At 59.4% G+C, this 12,707-nt stretch overlaps 1 protein-coding gene across 1 annotated transcript in view; it reads left to right on the top strand.

The window, feature by feature from the left end:
• The first annotated feature begins 338 nt into the window (after positions 1-338).
• ADAP1 (ArfGAP with dual PH domains 1) overlaps positions 339-12,707 on the top strand; it is a 50,835-nt gene continuing 38,466 nt past the window's right edge. The window contains exon 1 of the mRNA XM_047837616.1: positions 339-625. Coding sequence (XP_047693572.1) covers positions 544-625 — 82 coding nt within the window. The 5' untranslated portion in view covers positions 339-543. The remainder of the gene's footprint in view (positions 626-12,707) is intronic.

Below are 12,707 nucleotides of genomic sequence, written 5' to 3'. Positions count from 1 at the left end.
TCTACCTCCCCTCACCTGCACTCCTGGGTCCCTGGCCTCCTGCCAGAGGGGCTTTATCCCGGGCACGGTGACCGGCAAGGTGACAGGTGTCCTGTCCCTTCTGCGGCCCGGGCGCCCTCTGACGCCGGTGCCCGCTGGCCACCTCCTCCCGGGTGGGACGCGGTGCTCGCATGGGCGTGGGCGGCGGGCAGACCTCCGAGCTGGTCCCCACGCGCGCGGGCTGGGGGCCCGGGGCGGGCGCGGAAGGAGGCCGCCCGCCCGCCCGCGCCGCTGGGGGCCGCCCGCGGGCCGCGCCGGCCAGAGCAGAGCGCGCCGTGCGCCCCGGGCCCCGCGCCGGCACACGCTCGGCGGCCGCGGCGGCGACACGAGCGGCGGCGGCGGCGGAGCCGGGCCGGGCGGCAGGAATGCGGAACCGGCGCGCGGGCTGAGGCCGCCCAGGATGGCGCAGGGCCGCGGGCGGCGGGCGGCCTGCGTGGGGCGCTAGCGCGGCGGGCGCACGCTCCGGGCCCGGCCCCGGCATCGCGGGCGGGCGGCATCGCGGCCATGGCCAAGGAGCGGCGAAGGGCGGTCCTGGAGCTGCTGCAGCGGCCGGGGAACGCGCGCTGCGCCGACTGCGGCGCCCCGGGTAGGTGCGGGCCGGGCGGGTGCGCCCCGGGGTGGCTGCGGGGCCCGGGCGGGTGCGGGGCCGGGGTGGGTGCGGGGCCGGAGCCCGGGCGGGTGCGGGGCCGGGGCCGGGGCCGGGGAGGGTGCGGGGCCGGGATGGGTGCGGCCCGGGGTGGGGGCCGGCCTGGATGCCGGCCCCGGGCGGTGGGGGGGGGGGGGGTGGGCAGGAGGGCTGCTTGCGGCGCCTGCGTGGCTGGGGGGCGCGGGCCCGGAGTGCACCTGCACGGAGCCGGACGTCGCCTCCCAGCGGCCCCGGGGCCTGAGGCTGTGTCGTCTCCCTCCACCCCCACCCCCGCCCCCCACCCCGGGCTGCGTGTCTCGCTGTCACCCGCCGACCTCCGCCGCCCCGGACCTCCGCCGCCGCGTTGCGAAACCTCGGCTCCGCAGAGAAAGAGGAAATCGCGCGGGCGAGCGGCTGCAGGGAGGGAAAGGGCCAGGCGGCCCCGCGGGCTTCTGTGCGTGGGTGTGTGTGTGTGGGGGGGGTCCACCTGGCTCCCCGCCACCTAGAGGTGACGTCATGGCCCCCATCTCGAGCCACCCTTTCGCCGGGGGATCAGGGGGCAGGGGGAGCAAGGACCGGCTGGGTCCCCGTGAAGCCGGTGGGGTGGGAAAGGGCTCTCCCCTCTCCCCCCGCTGGTGCCGGCTGCGCTGGGCAGGCGGCCAGTCCAGGTGGCGCTCGGGGGAGGGGGCAGGTGCGGCCTGTAATGAGCTCGCAGTCCATCCACCTGCGCGGATCCTCCCCGCCGCCGCATCTCCTGGACTTTGCTCCCGGGCGGCCACTGCTCTGGGGTGATTTCCAAGGTTCCAGAGTCCTGAGTAGCTTCCCCTCCCTTCCTGGGGCTAATTGTCCTGGGATTGACAGGGAACAGACAGGCTGTGCCCTCGGGCCATCAGCACCTGCTTCTGAGCCCAAGGCAGCAGCCCCTGGGCCTCGCTGAAGGTGGGGGTGCGGCAGGAACGGCCCCTAGAGGCTCACCTGCTCCCCGCCTCCGTGGAGGGTGACCCCCCTCAGGCGCTGTCCCCCAGGCACCCCAGGGGGACACTGGACGCTCTGCTGGGGGCTTCTAGCCTGAGCTCCTCAGAACAAAGCTAGCACCCCATGGAGAGGCTAGAGGCCTGCATTCGTCCTGAGACACCAGTCTGAGACGTGCGTCCTGGGCACTCCCAAAGGGACCCCGGCTCCCCTCTGTCGCCCACCCGCTAGGCCGGGAGGCGTCTCTGGCAGCCCCAGGTCCTGGGAATCTGCTGGTCAGCGGCAGTGTTGGAGCCTGAGTGCCCCAGAGGGGAGGCAGCGACAGGCTTTTCCGGAAGCCGAGCAGCCTGAGGTGGCCGTTCTCCCGGCCCCCTGAGCTCGGGAGCCGCAGGGCCCACCCTGGTGGTGCGGTGGGGGCAGCACTGGCATCGCTACTGTGCCCTGCCCCCACCAGCTGGGCTGGTTCACCCCACGCTCTCCCTCCCTCTTCCAGACCCGTTCACTTGTTCAGGAAAGCTGGCCTCGCCGGGGAGAGGGCAGCTGAGAAAGGGCAGCCAGGATGTTCTCAGACGTGGGCTGGGGGTTGGGCCCCGTCCTTCCTGGTTACACTGCTTGGAAGCAGTTTCTTTGGATCCAGAGCCCCTCCCCCCCCCTCCCCCCCCCCCCCCCCCCCCCCGCTACCTCCGGGGCCCCCAGCCTGTAGGTGGGAGAGGGGGCTTCCTTGGCCTGTTGGGCCCTGCGGGGGGGGCGGGGGCCCTCCCCTCCAGTGGGCACTGCCTTGCCCCGCCCACCCGCTCAGCCGGCATCCGCCGCCCCGAGGCAGGCACGCAGGGCTCTGGAGTGGTGGGTTCTTGCAAGCCCAGCTCTCCTTGGCACTGGGCCAAGCCTCTCGTCTTCCAGAATCGACCCACAAATCAGTCCGAGACACCGGCATCTTGCCTGATCTGTCGGGCAGCCTTGTGGAGCCCGTTTCACAGCTGGGGAAACTGAGGCCTTGGAAACTTGAGCCGCCTCGGGGGACGTGGTGCTTCAAAGGCAGAGCAGGTCTCCTGATGCTGTAGCCCTGCCCCCCCCCTCCTGGCCTCCTCCCTGCTCCAGGGGTGTGTGGAGGGGTGAGGCCTGCTACCCTGCCTCCTCCCTCGTGATCCCCATAGAATGCTCGCCTACAGTCCCTGCTGCTTGGATGAAGCCGCCTAGTCTGTCCAGGTTCTGAGCCACCGTGGGGTGCTGCTGCGGCCCAGATGGGCGACTGGGGGCCACTCTGTGGTGACACGGACCGGCTCGTGGTTGTCCTGACCACAGCCAGGGCAAGGGTCCCCGAGGCCTGGGCCCTGGACAGCAGGACATCAGGGCGGGCCTGGGTCGCCTCCAACACCCGGCCCGGTGGGGGTGGGGCGCCTTGCGGTAGATTTGGGCAGACCTGGCTGGCTGGTCGTGTGAGGGCTCCTGGGAGGGGGCAGTCCCTGCAGCCCCCACAGGACCTGCTCCCAGACCCTCCCTCCCTGTTACCTGCCCCAGCAGCGGGCCCCCCCTGCCTCTGAACACGGGACCCGGCTGACAGCCTCCAGAGAAGCGTTTCTCGTGACAGGCCTGGGGGAGTAAGTGTGTTTGCATCCGTTTCTCAGCAAGGCCCGGGTGGGGGCCCCATCTGGAGGGGTGGGGCGGCCCGCACATCCTCCAAGCTGCCTGCCTAGTCGGGACAAGTCCTGACCTCGGGTCCGGTGCCCTGGAGGGACTTGGGGTTCTCAGCTGTTCACCTGGCTTTGGGCGTGGGCCATCATTCTGCGGTACTCTGATGGGCAGAGACACCTGGGGCACCAGGTAAAACTCATCCGGGCCTTCTGGCTTGAGCGGGCGGCTCAGCGAGCGGGGGTCTCTGTGCCCGGCCAGACAGCGGATGTTCTGGGCTGCCCCACGCACGTTTTCCAGAGCCGGGACCCGGAGGGTCTGGGCGTGACTGACCTGGGGGGTCCTTGCGGCTCAGCCGGGACCCGGCGTGTGCCCGCACAGCCTCTCAGGTGACCTCAGCACGAGCCCCTCCCGCAGCCCTGCAAGGCCTCGAGGGAGAGGCGACTCTTCCAAAATCGGAATCGCCGTAAGCCAGGACAGAAGCAGCTTGGCGGGGAGGAATTTCCGGAATGTGGCCTAGTTTGGGAGAGGGTCCCCTGGGTGGGCGCGTGGTTGGCGGAGGGCTGCTGAGGAGTGGGCCGGGCAGCCCCACCTGAGTTTTGGGTTAACCAAAATGCTGTTATTGTGGTAAAACATGGATATCATAAGAGCTGCCATTTTAACCATTGTAAGTGCGCAGTTCAGCGACAGGAGGTCCTTCTCGTTGTCACGCGGCTGTCCCCCCTGTCTGTCTCCTGGGCTCTGTTCATCCTGTCACTCTGAAACACGGACCCCCGCCCGCTCCCCCAGCGCCGGCCCCACCGTCTACCCTTGTCCGGTAGTCTGACCACCCCGGGACCGTGTGTGAGCGGGTCCCGGTGCGTGTCCCCCCGTGTCGTGAGTCTGATGACCCCGGGACCGTGTGGGAGCGGGGTCACGCAGTGTTTGTCTTGTGCCGGCTTATTCCACTCAGCCTCAGGTCCTCCGTTATCCACCTTAGGGGACCACGTTCTGCTCTTGTGTGGATGGGCCACGCTTTGTCCCATCATCCACCCGTGGACACCTAGGTGACTTCCACCTCTTGGCTGCCATGAACGTGGGTGGGTGGGTGGGTCTCTGAGTCCTGCTTTCAAGTCTTGGGGGTGGAGACGGAGGAGGGGATCGCTGGGTCACGTGAGGACCCTGTGTGACTGGCGCGGGGAACCTGCAGCTGTTTTCCATACCTGGTTCTGTGCTGAGGCCACAGGCCAGCGGTCCGGTGTGTGTGTGTGTGGGGGGGGGTGCTTATGGCAAGGAGTGGTTGCTCAGGATGCAGCCACTGCCCTCACCTGTTCCCCAGACTGCGCCCCCTCCCCACGTGGGAGGCACAGCCACGGTGCCTGTCCTGCCGGGGGAGATGCACGTGGCTGAGATGGCCCCCGAGCCGACCCAGGGCTTCTGGGTTGACCAGAAGGGGCCCGGGCTGGCTTCTCCCTCCACATGGGTGTGTGAGCTGTGCCCATGTTCCAGCTGCATGTGGGGCGGGGGATGGGGTGAGGGCGACCCTGTCCCTGGTACCCTCCTCATTTGCTGCCAGCTTTGGGCTGTGTTTGCTAAGCCCTGGTCTGCACCAGGTGCCCCCCTGCAGGCATGTCCCCTGTTCACTTACTCCCCATGCCTGTGAGCTGGCTGCACGGTCCCAGCTCACCCAGGCCCCCCAGTACCCCCCCAGGCCCCTGTGCCCAGCCAGGCCCAGGGGTGCAGGGGGAGGGTGTGGGCTTTCTCGTCTGCTGCTCTCTATGAGGCCCAGGACAGTGGCTGGAACAGGCTCTTCTCCCCCTTCTTTCTTTAAAAAAAAAATTTTTTTTTAAACATTTATTCATCTTTGAGAGACTAAAGGAAACAGAGTGCAAGCAGGGGAGGGGCAGAGAGAGAGAGACACAGAATCCGAAGCAGCTCCAGGCTCCGAACTGTCAGCACAGAGCCGGACGTGGGGCTCGAACCCATGAACCGTGAGATTGTGACCTGAGCTGAAGTCGGACATTTAACCGACTGAGCCCCCCAGGCACCCCTTTCTTTTTATGGTTTTAAAATAGGGGCGCCTGGGTGGTTCAGTCCGTTAAACGTCTGACTCTTGATTTCGGCTCAGGTCATGATCCCAGGGTCGTGGGTTCAAGCCCCGCATCGGGCTCTGTGCTGGCAGCTCGGAGCCTGGAGCCTGTTTCAGATTCTGTGTCTCCCTCTCTCTCTTCCCCCCCACCCCCCCACCCCCGCTCATGTTCTGTCTCTGAAAAATGAATAAATGTTAAAAAACATTTTAAAAAATCCTTTAAAGCTGAGCTGTGACTCACACACAGCATTCGATTCGGGTCAGGTGTACAACATAATGATCCGATATCATGCGTGTTGCCATAGGACCCCCACAGTAGTTAACGTCCATCGCCACACAGTTACAACTTTTGCTCGTGTGGAGAGCTTTCAAGATCTACTCTCTTAGCAACTTGCACCTATGCAATCCGGTGTCATTAACCGCAGTCCCCACGCTGTCCCTTACACCCCCGGGTCTTACTGTCTTACACCTGGAAGCTTGTGTCTCTGGACCCCCTTCACCCGTTTCACCTGCCCCACCGGGAGCCACCGATCTGGCCTCTGTATCTATGACTTCAGGGGATTTTTCTTAGATTTCACGTGTAGTATTTGTCGTTTTCTGTATGGCTTATTTCCCAAGCCACGCCCTCCAGGTCCATCCATGTGGTCGTAAATGGCAGGGTTTTCTTTTTTTTTTTTTATGGCAGAATAATAATGCGTATGTGAACGCATTTTCTGTGTCTTCTCGTCCACGAGGGGAAACTTACCTGCCTCCGCGTCTTGTCCCTTGTGAATTATGCTGCAGTGAACACGGGGGTGCAGATACCGTTCTGAGTTAGTGCTTTTGTTTCCTTTGGGTAAATACCCAGAAGTGGAGTTGCTGGATGTTACAGTACGTCTATTTTTAAGTTTTGAGGAACCTCCATAGCGTCTCCCACAGTGTCTACACCAGTCTGCATTCCCACCAGCGGTGCGAGGGTTCCCTTTTCTGCACATCCTCACTGACACTTGTTCCTTCTTGTCTTTTGGACGGTGGCCATTCTGACAGGTGCAAGGTGGCATCTCACTGTGGTCCTGACTTGCATTTCCCTGATGAGGAATGATTTGAAAATTTTTTTAATGTGTATTTATTTCTGAGAGAGAGAGAGACAGAGTGCAAGTGGGGGAGGGGCAGAGAGAGAGAGAGACACAGAATCCGAAGCCGCTCTAGGCTCCGAGCGTCAGCACAGAGGCCGACACAGGGCTCGAACCCACGAACCGTGAGACTGTGACCTGAGCCGAAGTCGGACGCTTAACCGACGAGCCCCCCAGGCACCCCTTTCTCTCGGGTTTTACAGTGTTCGGTGTACGGGCCTTTCACCTCCTTGATGAAGTTTGTTCTTCGGGGTTTTATTTGATGCACTTGTCAGGGGCATTGTTTTCTTAATTTCTCTCTCCGATGCTCTGTTATTAGTGTGTAGAAGCTGATTTCTGTACATTGACTTTGTGTCCTGCAGTTTCACTGAATTCATTTACCAGCTCCAGCAGGTGTGTGTGTGTGTGTGTGTCGGCTGAGCTGTCGTCTGCATCTCCGTCTCGCCTGGTTGCTCTGGCCGGGACACCCAGGACTCTGTGGGACAAAAGTGGAGAGGCTTGGCTTCCTCGTCTGATTCCCGATTTTCCAGGAGAAGCTCTCAGCTTCCCCCTGTTGGGTGTGATAGGAGCTGTGAGTTGTCACATGCGGCCTTTAGCCGTGTCTAAAGGACGTCCCCTCCGTCCCCGCTTTGTTGAGGGTGGTTATCAAAACAGATGGTGAATTTTGTCAAACGCTTTTGCTGCATCCATTGAAATCATCATACGATTTTAATCTTGCACTTCATGCATGCAGTGTGTCCCATTAATTGATTTGCGGATGTCAAATTGATTTTTTTTTTTTAAGGCGATACAAGTTTATTGAACACGCCAGTAGCGGACGGGACAGCAAAGGGGAGACTGACTGCTCGAATCGATTTCTTTTTCTCTTTAAATTTTTTTTTAATGTTTTTTATTTATTTTTGAGACAGAGACAGAGCATGAACGGGGGAGGGGCAGAGAGAGAGGGAGACACAGAATTGGAAGCAGGCTCCAGGCTCCGAGCCATCAGCCCAGAGCCCGACGCGGGGCTCGAACTCACGGACCGCGAGATCGTGACCTGGCTGAAGTCGGACGCTTCACCGACGGAGCCACCCAGGTGCCCCTCGAATCGATTTCTTGATCCAAACCCGCATCCCTGGAGTAAATCCCACTCTTTTGGGGCGTGTGACCCTCTCAGTGCGTTGTTGAGTTCGGTCTGCAGATACATCACCGAGGGCTTTTGTATCTGTGTTCATCAGGGATATCGGCCTACGATTTTCCTTTCTTGGGCCGTCCTCGTCTGGTTTTGGCCTCAGGGTGGTGCTGGCCTCATCAGGTGAGTTTGGAAGTGTTCTCCCCTCTTCTCCGTTTTGGTATGGATCGGTATTACTTCTTTAAGTGCCAGTAGAATCCACCAGCCAGACCACCTTTCGCCGGAAGGTCTTTGATTACAGATTCAGTCTCCTTGCTGGTCACCGGTCTGTTCGGATTTTCTACATTTTCACGACTCCGTCTTGGTAGGGTGTACGTTCCCAGGGATGTTTTAGTTTCCTGCTGGCGTGCAGTCGTTCCTACTGGTCTCTTGTGATCCCCAGTGTGTCTGTGGTGTCAGTGGCACGACTCCTCTTCGTTTCCGATCTCATCTGAGTCCTCTCGCTGCCCCTCTGTGTTTCTTGTTGAGTCTGGCTAAAGGTTTGTGCTTGTATTTCCCCCAAAGCGGCTGTACGTTTCATTGATCTTTCCATCGCCTTTCTCATCTCTGTTTCATTCATTTCCACTCTGCTCTTGGTTATTTCTTTCCGTGTGCTAACTTCGGGCTTCTTTGGTTCTTCTTTTTCTGGTTCCTTGAGGTGTGGAGTTAGGTGGCTTATGAAAGATCTCTCTTGTTCCTTTTTAAAAAAAAAAATTGTCAATGTTAGTTTATTTTTGAGAGAGAGAGACAGTGTGAGCAGGGTTGGGGCAGACAGAGAGGGAGACACAGAATCGGAAGCAGGCTCCAGGCTCTGAGCCGTCAGCACAGAGCCCCACGCGGGGCTTGAACCCCCAAACCGTGAGATCATGACCTGAGCTGAAGTCAGACGTTTAACCGGCTGAGCCACTCAGGTGCCCTGTTTTTATGTCTGTTTTGATTATGGTGGCTTTGCATTAGTTTCTGAAATCATGAGGTGTGAAACCTCCAAATTGGTTGTCCTTTTTCAAGATTGTTTTTGCTCTTCAGGGTCCCTTGAAATTCCATATGAATTTTAGGATGGGTTTTGATTTCTGCAAAATATGTCATTCGGAATTTGATCGGGATTGGGTGGAGTCTGTACATTTGCTTTGGGTCATATGGAATTTTGACAGTTTCTTTTTTTTTTTAATTTTTTTAAATGTTTTTATTTATCTTTGAGACAGAGACAGAGCATGAACAGGGGAGGGGCAGAGAAAGAGGGGGACACAGAATCCGAAATAGGCTCCAGTCTGAGCTGTCAGCACAGAGCCCGATGCGGGGCTCGAACTCACAGACTGTGAGATCATGATCGGAGCTGAAGTTGGACCCTTAACTGACTGAGCCACCCAGGCGCCCCTGGAATTTTGACAGTTTCAAGTTTTCTCGTCCATGACATGGAATGTGTTTCCATGTATTTACATCTCTCATTTCTTCACACAATGTTTTATAGTTATCATCTGCAAGTTTTTTATCTGCTTGGTTATTTCTTAGGTATCATATTGTTTTTGATGCTGTTGTAAGTTACTTTCGGATCGCTTATTGGGTGTAAAAATGAGCCTACTGGGGCGCCTGGCTGGCTCACTTGGGTGACCTCAGACTCTGGCTCAGGTCGTGATCTCACGTTTCGTGAATTTGAGCCCTGCCTCGGGCTCACTGCTGTCAGAGTGGAGCCCGCTTCGGATCCTGTGTCCGCCTGCCCCATCTCTGCCCCTCCTCAGCTGGTTCTCTCTGTTTCTCTCTCAAAAATGAATAAACACATTAAAAAAAAAAAAATGGGAGCTCCTGTCTGTCTGCTCTGCCTCTGCCCCACTTGTGCTCTCTCTCAAAAAGTAAAATTTCTTTTATTAAAAAAATAATAAATAAAAATAAACATGCAACGGATCTCCATGTGCTGACTTTGTGTCCCGCTCCTTTGCTGAATCCACTTGCTCCGACGGCTGTTTCGTGCAGCCCTTGGGGTTTTCTGTGTGGCGGGACCACGTCCTGCGCAAACACCGTGTTGCTGCTTCCTTTGCGCCCTGGGTGCCTTTTCCTTCTCTCTCTCCCTGCTTGCTCTGGCCGGAATTTCCAGTTCGGTGTGGAATGGAGGCGGCGAGGGCCTCCTCGCCTGTCTGCTTCTCGAGGAGGAGCTCTCAGGGTCTCGCCCCTGCGCATGACGTCCCCCGTGGGCTCTCCAGAGACGGCGGGGACCGTGTGGAGGTGGCTCCTCCCGTTCCCGGTTGGTTGAGTGCCGTGATGACCGCGTGGGGCCGGCCAGGGGCCGATCCCGCGTCCGCGGAGGTGGACGATCGCGTGGGTCTTCCCCCCTCTGCCCAGGGGCCGCGCACCTCCCCCCACCCCCCCGCCGGCCTGTCGTGGGGAGCCCTCCTCACGGTGCAGGCGCGAGGCCCCTCGGGGCGCGTCGCCCGTGCGCGCGCTGTCGCGGTCTGTTTGCCGGCGCTCTGCTCGGGCGTTTGCATCAGCGCTCACGAGGGGTGGTGGTCCCCGATCTCCTCCCGGCGCCTTGGGCTTTGGTATGGGGGCTACGCCGGCCGCCTGGAAGGAGTTGGGACGCGCTCCCTCTTCCTCAGCGTTTCTGGAGAAGTCTGAGAAGGACCGGCGTGGGGTGTCCTTGAAGCGTTCGGCGGGCCTCGCCAGTGAGGCCGTCGGGACCAGGACTTTGCTCTGTTCGGGGGGCGGGGGTGGTTCCCGAGGGGGCTCCTGACTCGTTTACCGGCCCGTGCACACCGTGCATTTCTTCGCGGGTTCGTCTTGGCGGCCTTTCCGCTTCCAGGGATTTATCCACTTCATCTTGGTTCCCCCGTCGTCGGCGACCTTGCTCACAGCGCTGTCTCCCGGACCCTTTGATTTCTGGTGGCAGTGTCCCCGCTTTTGAGTCTGATTTTAGTGGCCCGAGTGGGTTTCTTAGTCCGTCCGGCTCAAGGCTCGCCAACTGCCGTTCTTGTGGAAGAGGCGGCTCTTGTCGGTTTCGTTGACTTTCTCTCCTGCGTTTCTACTCCCTCCGTCATCAAGCTCGCTCCAGTCTCCCCTCCCTCGTGCCGGCCTTGGGTCTGGTTTGTTCTTCTTTGTCGGCTTCCTTCCGCTGTCCGTGAGGTCGCGGGCCGGACCCCTTCCTTGTGCTTTAACGGCGGCGTTTGCGGCGCCAGACCCGCCCTTGGCACGCTCGGCTGCGTCCCGTGTTTTGTGGTGTTTCGTCTTCCCCCACCTCGAAGTGTCTGCTCACCTCCCTTGCGGCTTCTTCTTTGGTCCACTGGTCGTTCCGTAAAAGCGCGTTGCTTCCACGAAGTCGTGAACGTTCCACTTTTCCTTGTGTTGACTTCTCACTGCATCCGCCCTGTCGCGGCCACAGAGGACACCTCGTGGGAGACCGATAGGCGGCCTCACGTGGGGTCGGTCCCGTGCCGCGTCCCGTGGGCACCAGGCCAGAACGCGTCCCGGTCGGCGGCGCGTGTGGTTGGATCTGGTCGTTTGCGTGAAGGCCTCGTTTCCCGTGTCGGACTTCGCCGTCCGTTACCGCGAGCGCGGTATCGAGCCCCCCGTGTGCCACTCGAGGCTGTTTCTCCCTTCACCCCCGCCGGGTTTTGCTTCGTAGGTCGTGACGGTGCGGCACGAGGCGTGAGTGTGTGTCACGTCTTCTGGCCGCACTGAGGACTTAGTAACGTGCAACGTCCTTCTTTGTCCCTTGGGACCTTGCTCTGACTTCGAGTCTGTTTGTCTGGCGTCCGCGAGACGCTCCAGCCTCCTGGCAGCTGTGCGCACGAATCTCCTTTCCCACCTTTGACCGCCACCCCGTCGTGTCTCGACCTCGGCCGAGCCTCCCGCAGACGGCACGTGGCTGGACCACGGGCTGTCACCCAGCCCGCCGCTCCCTGTCTGTGGATCCCAGAGCTTCCCGCGTTCACCTTTCCCGTGGACGGGGATAAGGACGGCCTGCCGTCCGGCTCGCGCTCGTCCCGTTGTGTGTGGCCTGCGGCTTTGCCGCCCCTCACTTCCCGCGTCCCTGTCCTCTCTCGTGTTGAGCTTCTGTAGTCGAGTGTTGAAAGTCCCCCCCGGTTCCCTTTTGTGTATGTTCTGTGGCTCTTTGTGGTTGCCATGGGGATTCCATCTAACATCTGAAATCTATAACCTCCTGGATCCAATTTATAGTAGCTGAGCTTCAGGAACGCGCAGAAACTGCTCCCTCGCTCGGCCGGGACCACACCCCGTGGTTGTAGATGCCACGGTCTTACCTCTTGGTACACCGTGTGCCCTGAGGCATAAATAGTCATTCTTCTTTTTGTATTTATTTTATTTAAAAAAATTTTTTTACGTATTCTTTGTTTAAATTTCTTTTTAATGTTTATTAATATTTGACAGAGAGAGACAGACAGAGCACAAGCAGGGGAGGGGCAGAGAGAGAGGGAGACACCGAATCCGAAGCAGGCTCCAGGGTCCGAGCTGTCAGCACAGAGCCCGACGCGGGGCTCGAACCCACGAACCGTGAGATCATGACCGGAGCTCAATGAAGTCTGACTCTTAACCGACTGAGCCACCCAGGCGCCTGCTAAAAATTTTTAAGGTCATCTCTACACCCAATGTGGAACACAGACTCGTGACCCCAAGATCAGAGTCACGTGCTGTAGGGGCGTCTGGGTGGCTCAGTCACTTAAGCGACTTGGCCCAGATCTTGCCTGTGGCCCGGATCATGATCTCGTGGTTCAGGAGTTCCACTCCCACACTGGGCTCTGTGCTGACAGCATGGAGCCTGCTTGGGATTCTCTCCCTTCTTCTCTCTCTCTGCCGCTCCCCCCACCCCCACGCTGTCTCCTTTAAGTTATTTATTTTGAGAGAAAAATTTTAAATGCAGTAGTTTCTTATGTAGAAAATAAGATTTAGGGTAAATACCAAAGTTAGAGCAACACTGACTCTTGCTTTGATAATTGTTTTTTTCGTTAAATGAATTAGTCTCAACTTCCGTAGAAAACCGTTGTTTGAATGCCTTCCAGTGTCTAACAGCACTAGCTTCTATAATCGCCGCGTTATTTCCTTCTCCGGAGATCTTCGTCTCCGTCCGGCCTCGTCCTGTCGTTTCACCTGCAGGCAGGTCTGGTCACA

The sequence above is a fragment of the Prionailurus viverrinus genome, chromosome E3, assembly GCF_022837055.1.
Source record: "Prionailurus viverrinus isolate Anna chromosome E3, UM_Priviv_1.0, whole genome shotgun sequence".
NCBI classification, from domain to species: Eukaryota; Metazoa; Chordata; class Mammalia; order Carnivora; family Felidae; genus Prionailurus; species Prionailurus viverrinus.
Note: the sequence above shows the minus strand (reverse complement) of the source record. Positions and strands in the feature narration are given on the sequence as shown.